Below are 15,125 nucleotides of genomic sequence, written 5' to 3'. Positions count from 1 at the left end.
TTCCCAATGGTGGGAGTTTTGCCTGCCCAAGAATTGCAGGAGTTGGCCCGTTAGGCAGAACGAGCTTGATTCTTCACTGCCTTGCTCCTTGTGTGTCGTCATTGCACACCTATGCAAAGTTAATGCAACACCCTGCTATATCTGAATGGCTGCATTTTACACAGATATCACATAAGGTACAAGGCACTACACCTTTAAGAAAGGGACAGTAACATGGCCCTGGTTCAACACTCCGTTATACAGGCAAAACCTCAAGGGGAGCAAGGATATTAACTGTGATTTTTTTCTGAGTAAAGAATGAGCGTGAACTTACCTGTGATGATCTGATCCCACCATAGAACCTCTACAGACTGCATAGAGTTTGTATGATGGGGCTGCCTACAATGGCATGGAGCCGATTTGCGACTGCTAGCAGCAAATATCTCCAATAGCTGAAAATGGGACAGTACATGGGGAGGGCTCCAAGTTACTGCAGAGAATTATTTCTCAGGTGTCTGGCTGGTGGGCCTCGCCAGTATGTCTAACTGATCGTCACATTTGGGGTCAGGAAGAAATTTTCCTCCAGGTCAGATTGGCAGAGACTCTGGGAGGTTTTCACCTTCCTCTGCCGAATAAGGCACAGGTCACTTGCAGGTTTAAACTAGTGTAAATGGTGGATTCTCTGTAACTTGAAGTCTTTAAATTATGATTTGAGGACTTCAGCATAGGGGCTGACTTCCCCTCTGCCTGGTGGGTGCTCAACCCTGCCCCTGTCCCCACCTCTTCCGGCCCCTGCACTTCCCTCGCCCCACCACCATTCCACCCGCTTACCCCAAGTCCCTGCCCCTCTCCACCTCCTCCCCTGGGTGCACCGCATCCCCACTCCTCCCCCTCCCTCTGAGAAAGTCCTAAGTGCTGCCAAACAGCTGTTAGGCAGCGGGGAGGAGGGGACGGGAAGCGCTGGGAGGGAGGGAGAGGAGTGGGGACATGGCGTGCTTGGGAGCGGGGGCCAGCTTGGCTGCTGGTGCGTGCCGAGCACCCACTAATTTTTCCCATGGGTGACCTGCGATGTGCAGGAGGTCAGACTAGATGATCATGATGGTCCCTCATGACCTTAAAGTCTGAGTCTTTGGCATGTGATGCAGTTCTGGAGGATGCAAGGACGGGGATTTTTTTTATTTTATTTTTTTTTGCAAAAGAACCTGTCATACTGCAGCCCAGCGAGTCATGCACATGCTTCCAATGTCCTTCTTTCAGATGATGTTATTGAAAAGCAGATAGAGGATGGTCTGCTCAAGCCAGAGCTGAGAGAGAAAATAAGTTACGTGCTACTGAGGAAACACCGCCACCAAACCAAGAAGCCGATCCACCGATCCTTGGCAGACATTGGCAAATCGGTCTCGTCCAACACAAGTGAGTTCACAAGATTCAGCTCACACGTGGCTGTATCCCAATGTCCTTATTCATTTTTTTTTAACCCAGGGTAAACTTGTGTTGCCGTCTACCTTCAGTCCTTACTCAGGCCCCTAAAATGCACTCCCTCTACAGAGGGCTAGCACCTGTTCTATGCGCCATTTACAGCCCATTTGAGCCCTGTGGCTCAAATCCACCAATCTGCTCTGTCTGTATGAATACCTATGGGCTTCATTGGGACATAAGCAGTGTGCAGGGCCATGCTGTTCCTCTACACTTCCCCTTGAATACAGACTTCGGGATTTCATCCAGTATGTTCTACAACTCTTATACTGTGTGTGAAATGTGTAGATAAAAACAAAGCTCGTGGTTCTTAGATTCGTAGAGCTTAAGGCCAGAAGGGACCATGAGATCATAGCAGAGAGCGATGGATGGAAACCACAGTAGCCCAGAAGGTGGCACAAGGAATTGGTAAAGGAACGTAGAGTCTACGTCGCTGCGTGACTGGCCCCTTTATGAAGGAGCAGCACCCAGTGCAACCTGTGAGTGATTACCTGCTGCTCAGTTGGCCTTAAGGGAAGGCACTTGGGCCTTATAAAGAGGGAAACAGGGCGAGGAATGTGGGGGCAGAATGAAGCTGCAGAGACTTTGGCGATGGCTATACTACACAGCTTTTAGTGACGTGGCTGTGTCACCGCAGCCGTGCCGCTAAAAGTCACACAGTGTAGCCGCTGTTTGTCGGCAAAAAACTTCTACCCCCAGCGAGCTGCGTTCATGTTGTCAGCAGGAGAGCACTCCTGCCGATGATGCGCTGTTCACACTGGCACTTGTCGCAGCAAAATTTTTGTGTTTCAAGGAGAGGGGGAGGAGTTAACACCTCTGACAGACAAGTTTTATCATTCATAGCCTTAGAGGGCTCCTGCAGAGAGCAGAAAGCTGGGATCCTCTCCTGGGGAAAAAGGAGAGGCCCCAGGGCTGAGTTGAGACACTAGGGGACAAAGGGTCCAGGCAGGAAAGCCTGCAAATGACTCAGGGGAGAGGAGAACACTCTCCTGGGAAAACGAAGAAGCCCCAGGATTGAATGTTGTGAATTGTATATACATAAATTACAGACAGCAGGGGAATGTTTAAAGGACTCAGGCCTGGTGGAATTTATCTAAGGAGCCTTGAGGAGAGTAAACTGAGGCAGGGCCTCAACACAGCCGCATTTAGCCAGAAGGGGGCACTACAGGGCAGGCCCAGCCTTTTACAGCCTATTAAATCCAATTACCCATTCAAATCCTTCTGAGGTTGTTAGTAAACAAAAAATATTACTCCTCTGACGTTGGTTTGTGTGAAGCAAGCTGGTGGTCTCCGTAGAGCTCCCCATCATAGTAGTATCACCCCATGAGGCTGTAAATGGCACCTTTGGTGACCATTCCCTCAGAGAGGCCGAAGGCTGGACGGCGCATTGAAAACTGATCTCCATGTCAGGGCGAAGGCATCTTGTCAGAGGGCTGTGCTGGAAGCTTGCTCTGATGTGGTATGCCACTGCATTGCTTGCTCTGTAGAACGAACCCAGTTTTTTTAGCCATTTTAAGGGGAATTTCTCTGTTCCCAGTCTAGGATATTAACTTTGGTTCAGATGGGAGGCACTTTGATGGAATCTTGGATGTAATAACCTTAGGTTGTCCACTCTCTAGATTAACCTAAAGTGCAAACATAAGGTTTCACTTCTGCACATCAGATGTAATCTCCGATAGCCTGCTCTCCAGGCATGCATGCTTTCATTGACTTCAGCGAGGTATCCATGACTCTGGGGAGAGCAGTGTAGCAGAACGGAGATTCACCCAACAGCTCAGAGCAGAACTTTGTTCACAATTTAGTGATTTCTAGCCTTGGTATTTTGGCTGTGGTTATTACTCCTCATCGATGTTTACACTGTAGGTCTTTTTCCATTTAGGAGTGTAAGGGTCCAGTGTGGGGGCTCAGCCCTCAGGCGCAGCTGGGAGCCAGTCCGCCTTGCTACACAAGTTGGGCGAGCTGTTGACCTAGCCTAGTGAGGCAGGAAACAGTCAGGAGCTCAGGCCCTCAGGCAGGGACCGAGAAAACACCCCGTGTATAAGCCCAGGCCCTTGGGCAGGGTGGGGCAACAAGCAGTTCCAGGCTCCAGCCCTTAGGCAGGGGCTGAGCAAACAAATAGTCTACAAGCCCAGGCCCTGGGGCAGGACGGGGCAACAGGCAGTTCAAGGCTCAGGCCCTTAGGCAGGGGCTGAGCAAACAAATAGTCTATAAGCCCAGGCCCTTCTCAGGCCAGCGAGAGGGGGATTCTGCCCACCCCTGGAAGGGTGGCAGGTGGGACGCAGGCCCTCCCACTCCACTGCATCCCAACCTGAGGCCCTAACAGCAGCAGGCAGTCTGCTGCTGTGTCAGTGGGGATCCTGACCACAACACACTGACATTGGTTCGGGGTCTCCTGGAGCCAGACTAGAGTCGGCTACCCCTGGGCCACTTCCAATCTCCCCCTCTGTTGGTACCTGTGTGGCCTCTGCGTCTTCCGCAACGTCCCACACCATGGGCCCCTCAGGATACTGAGCGCTGGGTAAGCGGGGCTGGTCCTCGGGATGCTGCGCGCTGCAGGAGCGGCACCAGAGTTTCTGACGCCCTAGGCAGACGGCCATTTCACCACCCCCCGCGGGTCTGGTGGACCTACCGCAGTCATGCCGGCGGACGGTCCGCTGCTGGAAAGGCTCCGGTGGAGCTGCCGCAGTGATGCCGGTTGGCAGTCCGCTGGTCTAAAGGCTCCAGTGGACCTGCCGCAGGCATGACTGCGGTAGGTCCACCGGAGCCTTTAGACCAGCACGCCATCCGCCGAAATGACTGTGGCAGCTCCACCGGAGCCTTTCCAGCAGCGGGCCGTCCGCCGGCATGACTGCAGTAGGTCCACCGGACCCGCGTGCTGCCCCCCCCCGGCAAAATAGCGCCCCCCAAAAATTCTGGTGCCCTAGGCCATTGCCTAGATCGCCTAAATGGTAGCGCCGGCCCTGGGGCACTGGGAAGTTCAGGCGGCTCCTCAGGATACTGGGCGAGGGGAAGACCCAGCCAGCGCTCCTCAGGGTAGTGAGCACAGGGCAGGCTCGGCCAGCGCTCCTCAGGGTAGTGAGCACGGGGCAGGCTCGGCCCAGCGAGAGCTAGGGCACCAGCATCTGTCCTCTCCGGCGGCCGGCGGCCAACTGAGTGTTGGGACCGGGCCTTTATACTTCCTGTCCCACCCCTTGACTTCCGGGGGGCGGGAACAGGCCACAGTGGCTCCACCCACTTTGGCGTCTGTTCCAGCTTGGCCCTATCAGGCACGGCTGGGAGCCAGTCCACCTCGCTACAAGGAGTAATAGGTTGTTGGAATGAATATTGACAATATATAGGAAAATACAGGGGCAGATTGTTTACCGACAAAGGGAGTTCTGCTGTTCACTTCGGTGGGTGCTGTGTTGGGCCCATTATTAAATTGCAGGGAAGATTGTTATTGCTGTTGTTCTAGCCGCTATTCATCTTGTTGCTTCAAGTCTATCAGCAATAAGTAGAGCTGGTCAAAAAAAATTGACAGAAGTTTTTCATTGAAAAATGCTATTTAATCTATATTTTTCATGGGAACACGTCGATTTCAACAACATTTTTTCGATGGGAAAAATGTCAAAATGAAGCATTTTTTATGTCAAAAACATTTTGAATCAAAGTTCAGTTTTGTTTTGACTTTTATAGTCTAAAATATAGATTTTAATAATATTCTACACACAATATGTAAATATATGTATATGTTATATTTAACATTGAATATAATGAAAAAGGCCAAATGTTTTGATACTAGCAATTCTCATTTTGAGGACATTTCAGGGATTTTTCAGAATATTGGAACTTTCTGTGGAACGCAGATTTCAGTTCCTGACCAGCTCTAGCGAGGAGCTCTTTGTCACAGGACAAGATCCCACCCTGGCAGCAGCATTGAATTAACACTGGGGAGGTGCTGGATGTCCCTAAACGCTTTCAATGCAGCTCTACCATAAACAGTGTCTGTATTGAAAACAGCCCCTTCTTAATCAAAAGATCTATTCTCTGAGTCTGATCCTGTTCTCCTTTACACCAGTGTAAATCCGGAGTGGCTCCAGTGAAGTGAATGCATTACATCCACCGTGTAAGCAAGATCAGAATCAGGCCCTTTTGTGTTTATTCAGAATTCTGTAAGCTCTTTTTAGGCATGAAGGTGTGTTTTGTACTAATTTTTACTCGTGAGTCCTGCAGATAGGGTGGCCAGATGTCCCGATTTTATAGGGACAGTCCTGATTTTTGGGTCTTTTTGTTATCTAGGATCCTATTACCCCCACCCCTTCCCAATTTTTCACATTTGCTGTCTGGTCATCCTACCTATAGAGCCAACACAGCTATGAGAGAGTGAGCTTCTATCTACTGCAACTCAAGTCCCCTAGTGTATGTCAGAGTTCAGGGCAACTGCCCCTGTATTCCCGCTCAGTGATCCAGTCAAGGGCACCCACTCTCAGGCCATCCTCTTTTCCCTGCCCCTCTCTATCTCACCCTGGTCAGAAGGGAGGGAGGGGATCTCCTGTCTGCACAGTACCCTGCCTTCACCATGTATTTCCCACCACTGGCAGGTTGCCCAAGGACATTGCTTGCTTGCTTGCTCTCCAGAGATGGTTAACAGGGGTAATTGCTACAGGGTACCACACAGCACTTCCTGTGCAAGCCTACTTCATTTTTAAGGTAAAAAGGATTACAGAGAAATCATATTAAAACAATAAAGGAATCTGCACGCTTGCTAATAAGCTGACCAAGCATTACCCGCACCCTCTCCTGGATGCTGGCAAGAGTCGTCCTTCAACCACCAACCCAAGGGGATTCCTTTGTGGTCACAAGCTCAGCACAGCTTTAGCTCAGAACAAGCTCCCAGGTTTATGGGGCCTCAGGAGGCTCAGTCCTTTTGACCCTACCCTAGGGATTGGGGCCCTCCATATGCCGGGGGTCTTGTCCATCCACTGGATCATGCAGAGGCTATTTATCCAAACCCCTTTTTTGTCTCTTGGTCCCTGCTGGAAACTCCAGTTTGAATTAATATAAGCCAGGGGGTGGCTTCAAAGGGTTGATAACAGAGGAAGTTCATTAGCATCCCTCCTTCCCTACTAGAGAAAGTACATACAGTGCCACAGTAACACACATTTTTAATACAGTGTGCCGCAAAGGTATTAGCCCTAATTTGATAAGGTTTAACTTAATTTAATGAAGTTTATCTTAATTCCAGAACAGTTCTTCAGGACAATACAGGATATTATCAGTCTGTCACACACCATGCCAAGTTCCATCACCTTGCTCCGTTTCTCTCCTCAATTATAGCCATGGTATCTGAGCACAAAGGCCAGTTGTAAGTAGTAGAGCTTGTATTCACACTGTGTGATGTTCATCCTCGTGCAGAGAGGGCCTGTGCATTAGTCAAATGCTACTTCAGGCCTCAAAATAGGACTTAAATGGGACTAAGGTAGTGGCATAAGCCTTGTATTGGCCCTCTGCACAGGGATGAAATTCACCCAACAAGGAAAATATTAAAAATACCCTGGCAGAAGTAAGACCATTCCTTCCTAATAGAAAAATTACTCTGTCTGTGTCAAAAGTGGGAAATGCTGCTGAATTCATAGCCAAGCTTGCAGAATATCAATAGGGGTGTGAAATCTATCCAAATTGAGCACTGGACAATTAATTTGTCACTCGAGTTTCAATACCTGAAAATGACAAGCTGTATTCATTGATGGTCACACATGATCCGAGCTGGCAGCATTTGCTGACAGCCTCATTATGTACATGTATGTGATCTAAATGCTCTCTCCTTCTCAGATCGCAGTCCTGTCAGGAGCCCAGCAGCAGGAGCCAGCTTCCACCGCTCCACCGAAGATCTTAGAATGAGACAGAACGCAAATTATGGACGTTTACGTAAGTTGAACAACAGCTACTTACTTGTTTGGCGAGGCAGCAGTGTCTAGCAGAACAAACACCTGGTTGGGAGTCTGTACTCCTGAGTTCTAATCCTGGTTATATGACTGATTCACATTTGGCAAAGCACATCATCTCTTTGGGCCTTGATTGTAAACAACTATTCCTAGAGCAGGAAAGTGAGAATGGTCCACTTGAAAATCACTTTTCCATCTGCAAATGTTGCTCTATGTAAACTCTAAAATTACTATGATTGAAAGAGATTAGAGAAAGATGGATGCCACTTTATCCCATGGTGACTGTAGTTACATTGCAATTGCAGCATAGTTACGCTGTGGCTATGATTTTCCATAACTTATTACAAGTAATTCAAATAACCAGAAGGAGAATTGCATTACAGACTCCCTTATTGTTACACCTCTGGGTGTTCATCTTATTACATCGCTTTTTGGAGCCCAGGTGTGTTTAGCTACATTTCAATTACATTGCAGTTATCCTCAACCTTGTAGTTCTGCCATTTTTATGCACTGGTGGCAATTATAAGTATCAAAAAGTATAATTACAGTGTATTGCCAGGTAGAACTTATTGCAAAGTGTCATTTAAAAAATTAAAGGTTTTTAAAATTAGAAATCATCGCTTTGTAGCAAGCCCTGAGCAAGGGGCAGCACATAATTACGCTGCTTCGGAAACCACGTTCTGACTTAAAGTCACAGTGTGTGACAGCTGGATAGTTGGCACAGACGACTTCCTCCTCCATACCTTACAACTCCTTATCCTGCTGCGTAGGGGTGTAGGGCAAGTGACAATCTCAACCTGAGATGAAAATCGGGGCGGGGGGCGGATTTTGCATTTTTCAGCCTGCTCTGATTACTCTAGTGGGTATAATTCATATTGAAATCAAATTATACTGAGGCGAACCCCGAAGGGCTGGATTCACAAAGGCGTTTGGGCGTGGTGATGCTGAGCATCTCCAGGCTTAATTTTTAAGCACCTGGAAAATCACTGTGACTCACAAAGCCTGGGTTAAGCAGCCAGGCTCCCTGTACAGTGAAAGGGGAGAGGCAGGCACCTCAGAATGGGGTTCACAAAAGCCAGCATGCTGGAGGCCAGGTGCCAGTTAAGTTAGCCAATGGGAGATGCCAAGGATGCAAGAAGCTGGCGTGGGAGGTGGGCAGGGGAAGGTGGATCATCAACAGCAGGGAGACTGGGGGTCTCATCTCCCAGGCAAGTGCTATAGCCACCAGGCTACTAAGTCATTCTTGTCCTTGCGCTCTCTGGCCCAATTACTCTTAATTATGTATTCACAGTGGAACAGCTTTGACGGGAGAGACTGAGGCAGCCCCACATCAGAATATCCCATAGCTCAGTGGTTAGGGCACTCCCTTGACAAGTGACTGGCCCCTCTTCAAGTGGAGGGGGAGTTGAACCAGGGGTCTGCCACATCCCAAGTGAGCGACCTCACCATTAGGCTAAGACACAAGGAAGAGGCCTATCGAGCTCTTACAAAAAAGGAGAGGAGAGCGTGTTCAGGGCTTGCCTCCCAGATGGGGGCCCACAGGTGATTTAGTTGGAGGAACACCTCGTCCGCTGGTTCTTTCATCATGCTGAGGCTCAGACCTCAGATACACAAGCACCTGGGGAACTTTTCCTGCAAACATTTAGCTATCTGCCAGGGTTGATGGCAGCTGAACAGGGATTTTGTGAATCCTGGGAGTAGGGGGATGATTGTGGGATTAAGGTGCCCAAAGTGGCAGTTCAGTGCCTAAATTCTTGTGTGAATCTAGCCCCAAATATTTATGTGATGGCGGGGTGATGGCCAACACACAGGGGATGGAATCAGGGACCTCCAGATAGAAAAGCGTTAGCTGCTACAGGATCCCTTTCTGTGTCTGTATCAACTCTTGTTTTCAGGGAATCACCGTAGTGGGGGACTCGATACACACATTCACCAGTGGGTTACACTTAGTCAGGGGAAAGCATTGTTGAGAGGGGTGAGAAATGAATAAAAACTGAGTAAGGACTTTAGGGTTTTGCAATCAATTTGCACCACAATCCTCAGGCTGATGAATGCTGTTATGGATGATGGTGTAGTGACCCATGAGGTATAAAGCTTTAAAGAGAATCGCAAGACAATAGAACAAGAAAACAACCAAAATGCGTAGATGAACAAGTCATAATTATTTTTAACTGCTTCAGCACTGGTCTACATTTAAAATTTAGATTGACCTAGCTGTGTCGTTCTTGGATGTGAAAAATTCACACTGCTGTGTGCATAGCTAAGTTGACCTAACCCCTGATTCTTCTATCAACCTAGGTACCACCACTCGAGGAGGTGGATTAACTACATAGATGGTAAAAATGCTTCTGTTGATGTCCGAAGCATCTGTACTACAGCTGTATTGCAGTAGACATGCCCTCTTGCTCTGCTTAGCAAATGAATTGGAGAATTTCGGCTGGAAGCTAGCACCCAGCTCTAGAACTTACTTAGTTCTGAGCTGGTTCTTCTAGTCTAACTAAGCTGTTCTGTTCAAGCAGTGGGATTTGATTGATAGATTTTTTTAAAAAATCATTTGGTTCCAAGATTCTAATAGGCAGTAATTAAAGGGAGCCTGTCAACTTTAAACTTGCAGTTGTTGTTACTGTAGCATCTATGTGCTTCATCTGAGATCAGGACAGCATTGCTCTAGGTGCTGTGTATATATATGTAATAAAAGACAGTCCCTGCCCCAAAGAGCTTACAGTCTAAATGCATGAGACAGACAAACAGTGGAAGAGAAGAATTATTATTGTCCAGATGGGGAATCAAAAGCACAAGGACACTAAGGGCCAGATTTAAAAAGAGAGTTAGCTGCCTATCTCCCTTTAAAGTTCTGGTCCTCAATTGGTGGGCCGTGGTCAGCAAGACCCATAAGAAAACTGGAGATTGAACCTAGACCTCCTGAGTCCCTTTTCATCAAGCCAGCTGTCTGAAAATGTTCTACAGGCTATTTTTACAAGTCACATTTAAAATTACTGTAACTAAAAGAAATTGGGGGAGGGCAATCATTTTGGGGTTGTTCTTTTTCAGATTTCTTACTTTGAATATTTGTCAGCGCTGTGTTTCAGTTTGAGTCAATTTCATTGTTCACCCTGTATTTTCTGGCAATTGGCTTCCCCTTTTGGGTTCTGAAGAGAAATATATTTTGAAAAATAGGAAATTGTAAAACCACAAAATCGAGGAAGAGGGACTCAGAGTGGATTGTTGCTTAAAATTGAAACAATGTCAAAAATGAGTTTAAATGTATATAGTCCTTGAGGAAGGGAGAGGGGGGAAGCTTTGAGTAACAGAATTAATCCCTTCGCTGCCTCCTTATTGCTAGGCATTCGTGGCATACAATATCTTGATTTTTGCTGCATGTTTCCTGGAAATTGATCATTTGGTTATACTTTGAGAGATAAGTGACTTGTCACCCCCAAAGGGGACTGTGTGCAAAGTTTTCATTAACCACCCACTGATTTGACATATATGAACTCTCCTGGAATTGCAGCTTTGCACAGACCTTGAGAAAGCCCTGATGGGAAAAGATGGAAGCTGGGGCAACATGTCACAGGAAGAGGGTAAAGGGACCCAAAAAATGGAGCAAAATTCTGCCCCCCCCGATTCATCCATGCCATACCCATTAACTCAGCAGGAGTTGTAAATGCAAATGTAATGGCAAAATTTGGCCCATGCAGTGTAAGAGAAAAGTGTCAACACATGGCCAAAATCTGATCCTAGTTACACTGGTATAAGTCCAGTGGACTCCACCAGCGTAACTCTGTTCTGGTCACATTTATGCCATGTTAAATCTGGAGTTAGTCCAGGTGAGCTACACCAAATTTACCTTGTTGTAAATGGGACCAGAATCTGGCTTGTTCTAGAAATGAACAGCGCTAGAGGCAATTCAGGACCCCCTTCTCCTTTTCAGCCACTTGTCAGTCACACAGCTGAAGGGCGCAATATGGGCCTGTGAATCTGTACATAGAAGGTTTGTGGCCTCTAAATGTCTCTTATCGTGTCTTTCCCTTGTGCTTTCTTTAGGCCATGCGCAAAGCAGAAGCATGAATGACATTACAGATACTCCAAGCACAGATCAGGTAGTAAGTTCTAAAAGCCTTTTGTGGACCAAAGTTTTCTGTGTAATGTAATGACCGACGGCCTCCCATTACCAGGGGGGAGAAAAACAAATATCTGCTGTTATACTCTCATCCATAAACCGTAAATATGAGTGGCCTCAAAGCTGATTGTGTTCACGCAGGACAGGTGCAAAATATGTACTTCCTACGTTTAGCAGCATTCAGTGTCTAATTTTAATCCACAATCTGCATCTGTGATGCCCTGTACCCAGCCAATCAGGGCCAAGTTGTTACATACCAAGAGGTAGATACATTGGAATGTAAGACTCACAGAGCTGACCTAGTCCAGTATTCTATTCCCAACTAATACAAGATGCTTCAGAGGAAGCAGCAAAAAATCTTTGTGGTGGATGTTTACAGAGTAATCTGTCCCCAGAAGATGATTCTTCCTATCCCCTCTCACTTAGTGCTTGGTTTATGCCCTGAAGATGGTAAGTTCACATCCCTTATGGATTTTCACTCCTAATAGGATGTTCTCATCCCTACATAAATATCTAATCCTTTATTAATGCTACCAAACTCTTGAGCTCCATGAGCCAAGCAGACACCTAATGAAAGTGAAAGGCAGCAAATTTAGAAGAGTTTAAAAGGAAATTCTTCTCTACACAATTTAGAATTACCCTGTGGAACCTGTTGCCACAATACATAATTGAAGCCAACAGTGTAGTAGAATTCTGATGAGGATTAGACATTTATATGGATAATGAGGACTCCACAGTTACAGTAAATAGGATTTTTTTTGAAAAAAAAAGAATGATCTGAATCTTGCCAAAGAATTGTCTCAGGAATACCCTGCAACAATGGGTTCCACAGATTAATTTATACACTGAATACACATTCCTGTGTTGTCATACTCATGTCATGGGTACAGTGCACAGTTTGGGGGTAACTTGAGTTTCCATACTACATGTTGCTTCCTTTGGAGTAATTTTATTATTATTGTTCTTTTGTATTCATAGCACCTAAAGACTCTGATCGGGACCCCATTGTGCTAAGGACAGTACAAACAAATAAAAAAAAGATGTTCACTGCCTTGACGAGCGTAGAATTTAAGTATACAAGAGGCAGATACAATAAACAGATGGAGGGACGACACGGAGCCGGTGTGATAAGCATCGATCGCACCAGCTGCAGAGCCATTTTAAAATGTTTAAACGTTGTTTAAAAATCAAAAACAGTTCCCTGCTCTGTGCTTCAGTTTTAATATCACTGGCCTGTCTCCCTGGTGCTTAATTAATATTTGTTGAAGCCCTTTGAGATCCTCAGATGAAACTTCGACTACAGTGTGTGCTGGGGTAAGGACAATGGGTCCTTCAGACTGATGCTCTGGGAATAGAAAGGAGTTGTATTCATGACATGGATTGTACTGAAGGTTGATGTGTCAAAGGGTTTCTCTGTGTTCAACATAAGAGGCCCATGTGAGTTTCGTATCGTTACTAGTGGAAATGCACAGACTTCTAATTAACGCATTTAATACGTGTATTGATCTCTGGTAACTCAGATGACCACCCTGGAAATAATACCTGTGGCAGACTCAGGGCGGCAAGAAAAAGCAGGTTAGGAGTATGAAAACACAGCAAAAATACTTTTGTAGAGAGGACGCTTGTCATAGTATAATTCCCAAATCTGGACCTTAGCGTCCAAAATATGAGTACTAGCATGAATTCCCCTAAGCTTAATTACCAGCTTAGATCTGATAGGCTGCCACCAATCAGGATTCTGAGTACCTGATAAACTCTGGTCTCCCCAAACCTTCCCTGGGGACCCCAAGACCCAAATTCCTTGAGTCTCACAACAAAGGGAAATAAACCATTCCCTAAATGTCATAGTATAATTCCCAAATCTGGACCTTAACGTCCAAAATATGGGTACTAGCATGAATTCGCCTAAGCTTTCTCCAGCAGAAATACAATTTAAAGTACTTTCACCCAAATACACATTAAAACTCTACCCGCCAGATACACAGTTGCAAATACAGAAAAACAATTAAAAAGACTAAACTGTCTTTCTACTTTTGTACTTACAAAATTGGAACAGAAGATTAGAGAGCCTGTAGGTATGTGTGGTCACTCTCAGAGCCTAGAGAGAGCAAAGCAAAACCCAAAAACTACAAACAAAGGCTTCCCTCAACCGGAGTTTGAAAGTATCTTGTCTCCTGATTGGTCCTCTGGTCAGGTGTTGCAGGTCACTGTTGGTTAACCCTTTACAGGTGAAAGAGACATTAACCCTTAGCTATCTGTTTATGACAACGCTAGAGTCTTGGGATGAGGAGAAAAGCTCTTGAAAGCTTTGGGAGGAAATAGAGCAAGGAATATCTAAATAAAAGAGGAAGCAGGGTGTGCGTGGGAAGGATAGATAGGATTATAAAGAGGTGGGGTTGTTTGTGGAATATAATAGAGATGAAGACAAGATGACATATTTAGGAATATTACTAGTCTAGGGATGAAAAAGCAGGAGATCATGAGGAAATAAGAACTTAGTAGACAGTCATGTTTTTTTATACACAAAGAGCAACCCATTTGCCTGACTTCTTTTGTTTGGATTAAGTGAAAGCTACAAACAAGAAAGAACAAAAATAATGTCTCCAGGTGAGAGCACAGTGTGTATGCCTCTTCTGTAATATTCTGCATCAGTATGACCGTGCTTCTGCCATGTGGTATGGAGTGCTATCTCTCTCCTTGTCACCACTGCTATGTTTAAATGCAGGTGAAATTCCCATTAATGTGGTGTGCAAAGCATAAAAATGACTCTAACATAAAGGCAATCTGATGAAACATGGATACTGCTCTCATCTTCTCTCTGTGTCCAGGTCTGGCTGGTATGTTCCAGTTTTGTTAATTAAAAATCTGTGCTGCTTCACCCAGTCAATAACCACCAAAGTGCCTCATGTGAGACTACCATGGGCTTTTTTTTTTCCTGCTCTTCCATCCATCACATTGAAATCCTTTAACTTACTAAAGCTCAATTTGATCCTGAATACGACCTCAAAGCATCATCTTCCACCTCAAGGTCATCAGAAAGGGACACATTGTTCCTACCTCAGATTTGTCTGCGCCCCTTCACAATTTCATTGACCCTGCACAGATCTGAGATTAAGCTCAAATAAGTCACAGGGACACGAGTGAAGTCTGAGATTCTGTTTCAGAGAGGGAGTGTTTCTAGTAGTTGGAGCAAGATATTGACAGTCAGGACTCTTGGCTTCTGTTCTCAATTATAGAAAGGATAGTTGGTTGTTGGTTAAAGTAGGTCACTAGGAGTCAGAACTGCTGTCTTCTTTTCCAGTTATGAGAGAGATTATTGTCTAGTGGTTAGAGCAGAGCGCTAGGAATCAGGAATACTGGCTTCTATCCCTATCTATATCTAGGTGTATTCCATTGTATTACACTGACTTCCTGTTCTACCATAATTGCCAGAGAACTGGCAAGACTCAACACTGACATTGCAGCACTTAGTGAGACCCACCGGGCCGATGAGGGCCAATTACAAGAGGATGGAGGTGACCACACCTTCTTTGGGAAAGGAAAGCCACCTGAAGAGAGATGCAGTCACGGAATTGGCTTTACCATCAAAAATAAGATCGCCAGTCAGCTTGTGGAGCTTCCTGAGG

At 45.9% G+C, this 15,125-nt stretch overlaps 1 protein-coding gene across 1 annotated transcript in view; it reads left to right on the top strand.

Moving 5' to 3' along the window:
* SLC4A5 (solute carrier family 4 member 5) overlaps window positions 1-15,125 on the top strand; it is a 172,147-nt gene that overhangs the window by 85,799 nt on the left and 71,223 nt on the right. The window contains exons 7-9 of the mRNA XM_050939747.1: window positions 1,237-1,392; window positions 7,267-7,362; window positions 11,424-11,482. Of these exons, the coding sequence (XP_050795704.1) occupies window positions 1,237-1,392; window positions 7,267-7,362; window positions 11,424-11,482 (311 nt within the window). The remainder of the gene's footprint in view (window positions 1-1,236; window positions 1,393-7,266; window positions 7,363-11,423; window positions 11,483-15,125) is intronic.

This window comes from Gopherus flavomarginatus, chromosome 2, assembly GCF_025201925.1.
Source record: "Gopherus flavomarginatus isolate rGopFla2 chromosome 2, rGopFla2.mat.asm, whole genome shotgun sequence".
Classification (NCBI taxonomy): Eukaryota; Metazoa; Chordata; order Testudines; family Testudinidae; genus Gopherus; species Gopherus flavomarginatus.
The sequence above is the reverse complement of the archived record's forward strand: the minus strand, read 5'-3'. Positions and strand labels throughout refer to the sequence as shown.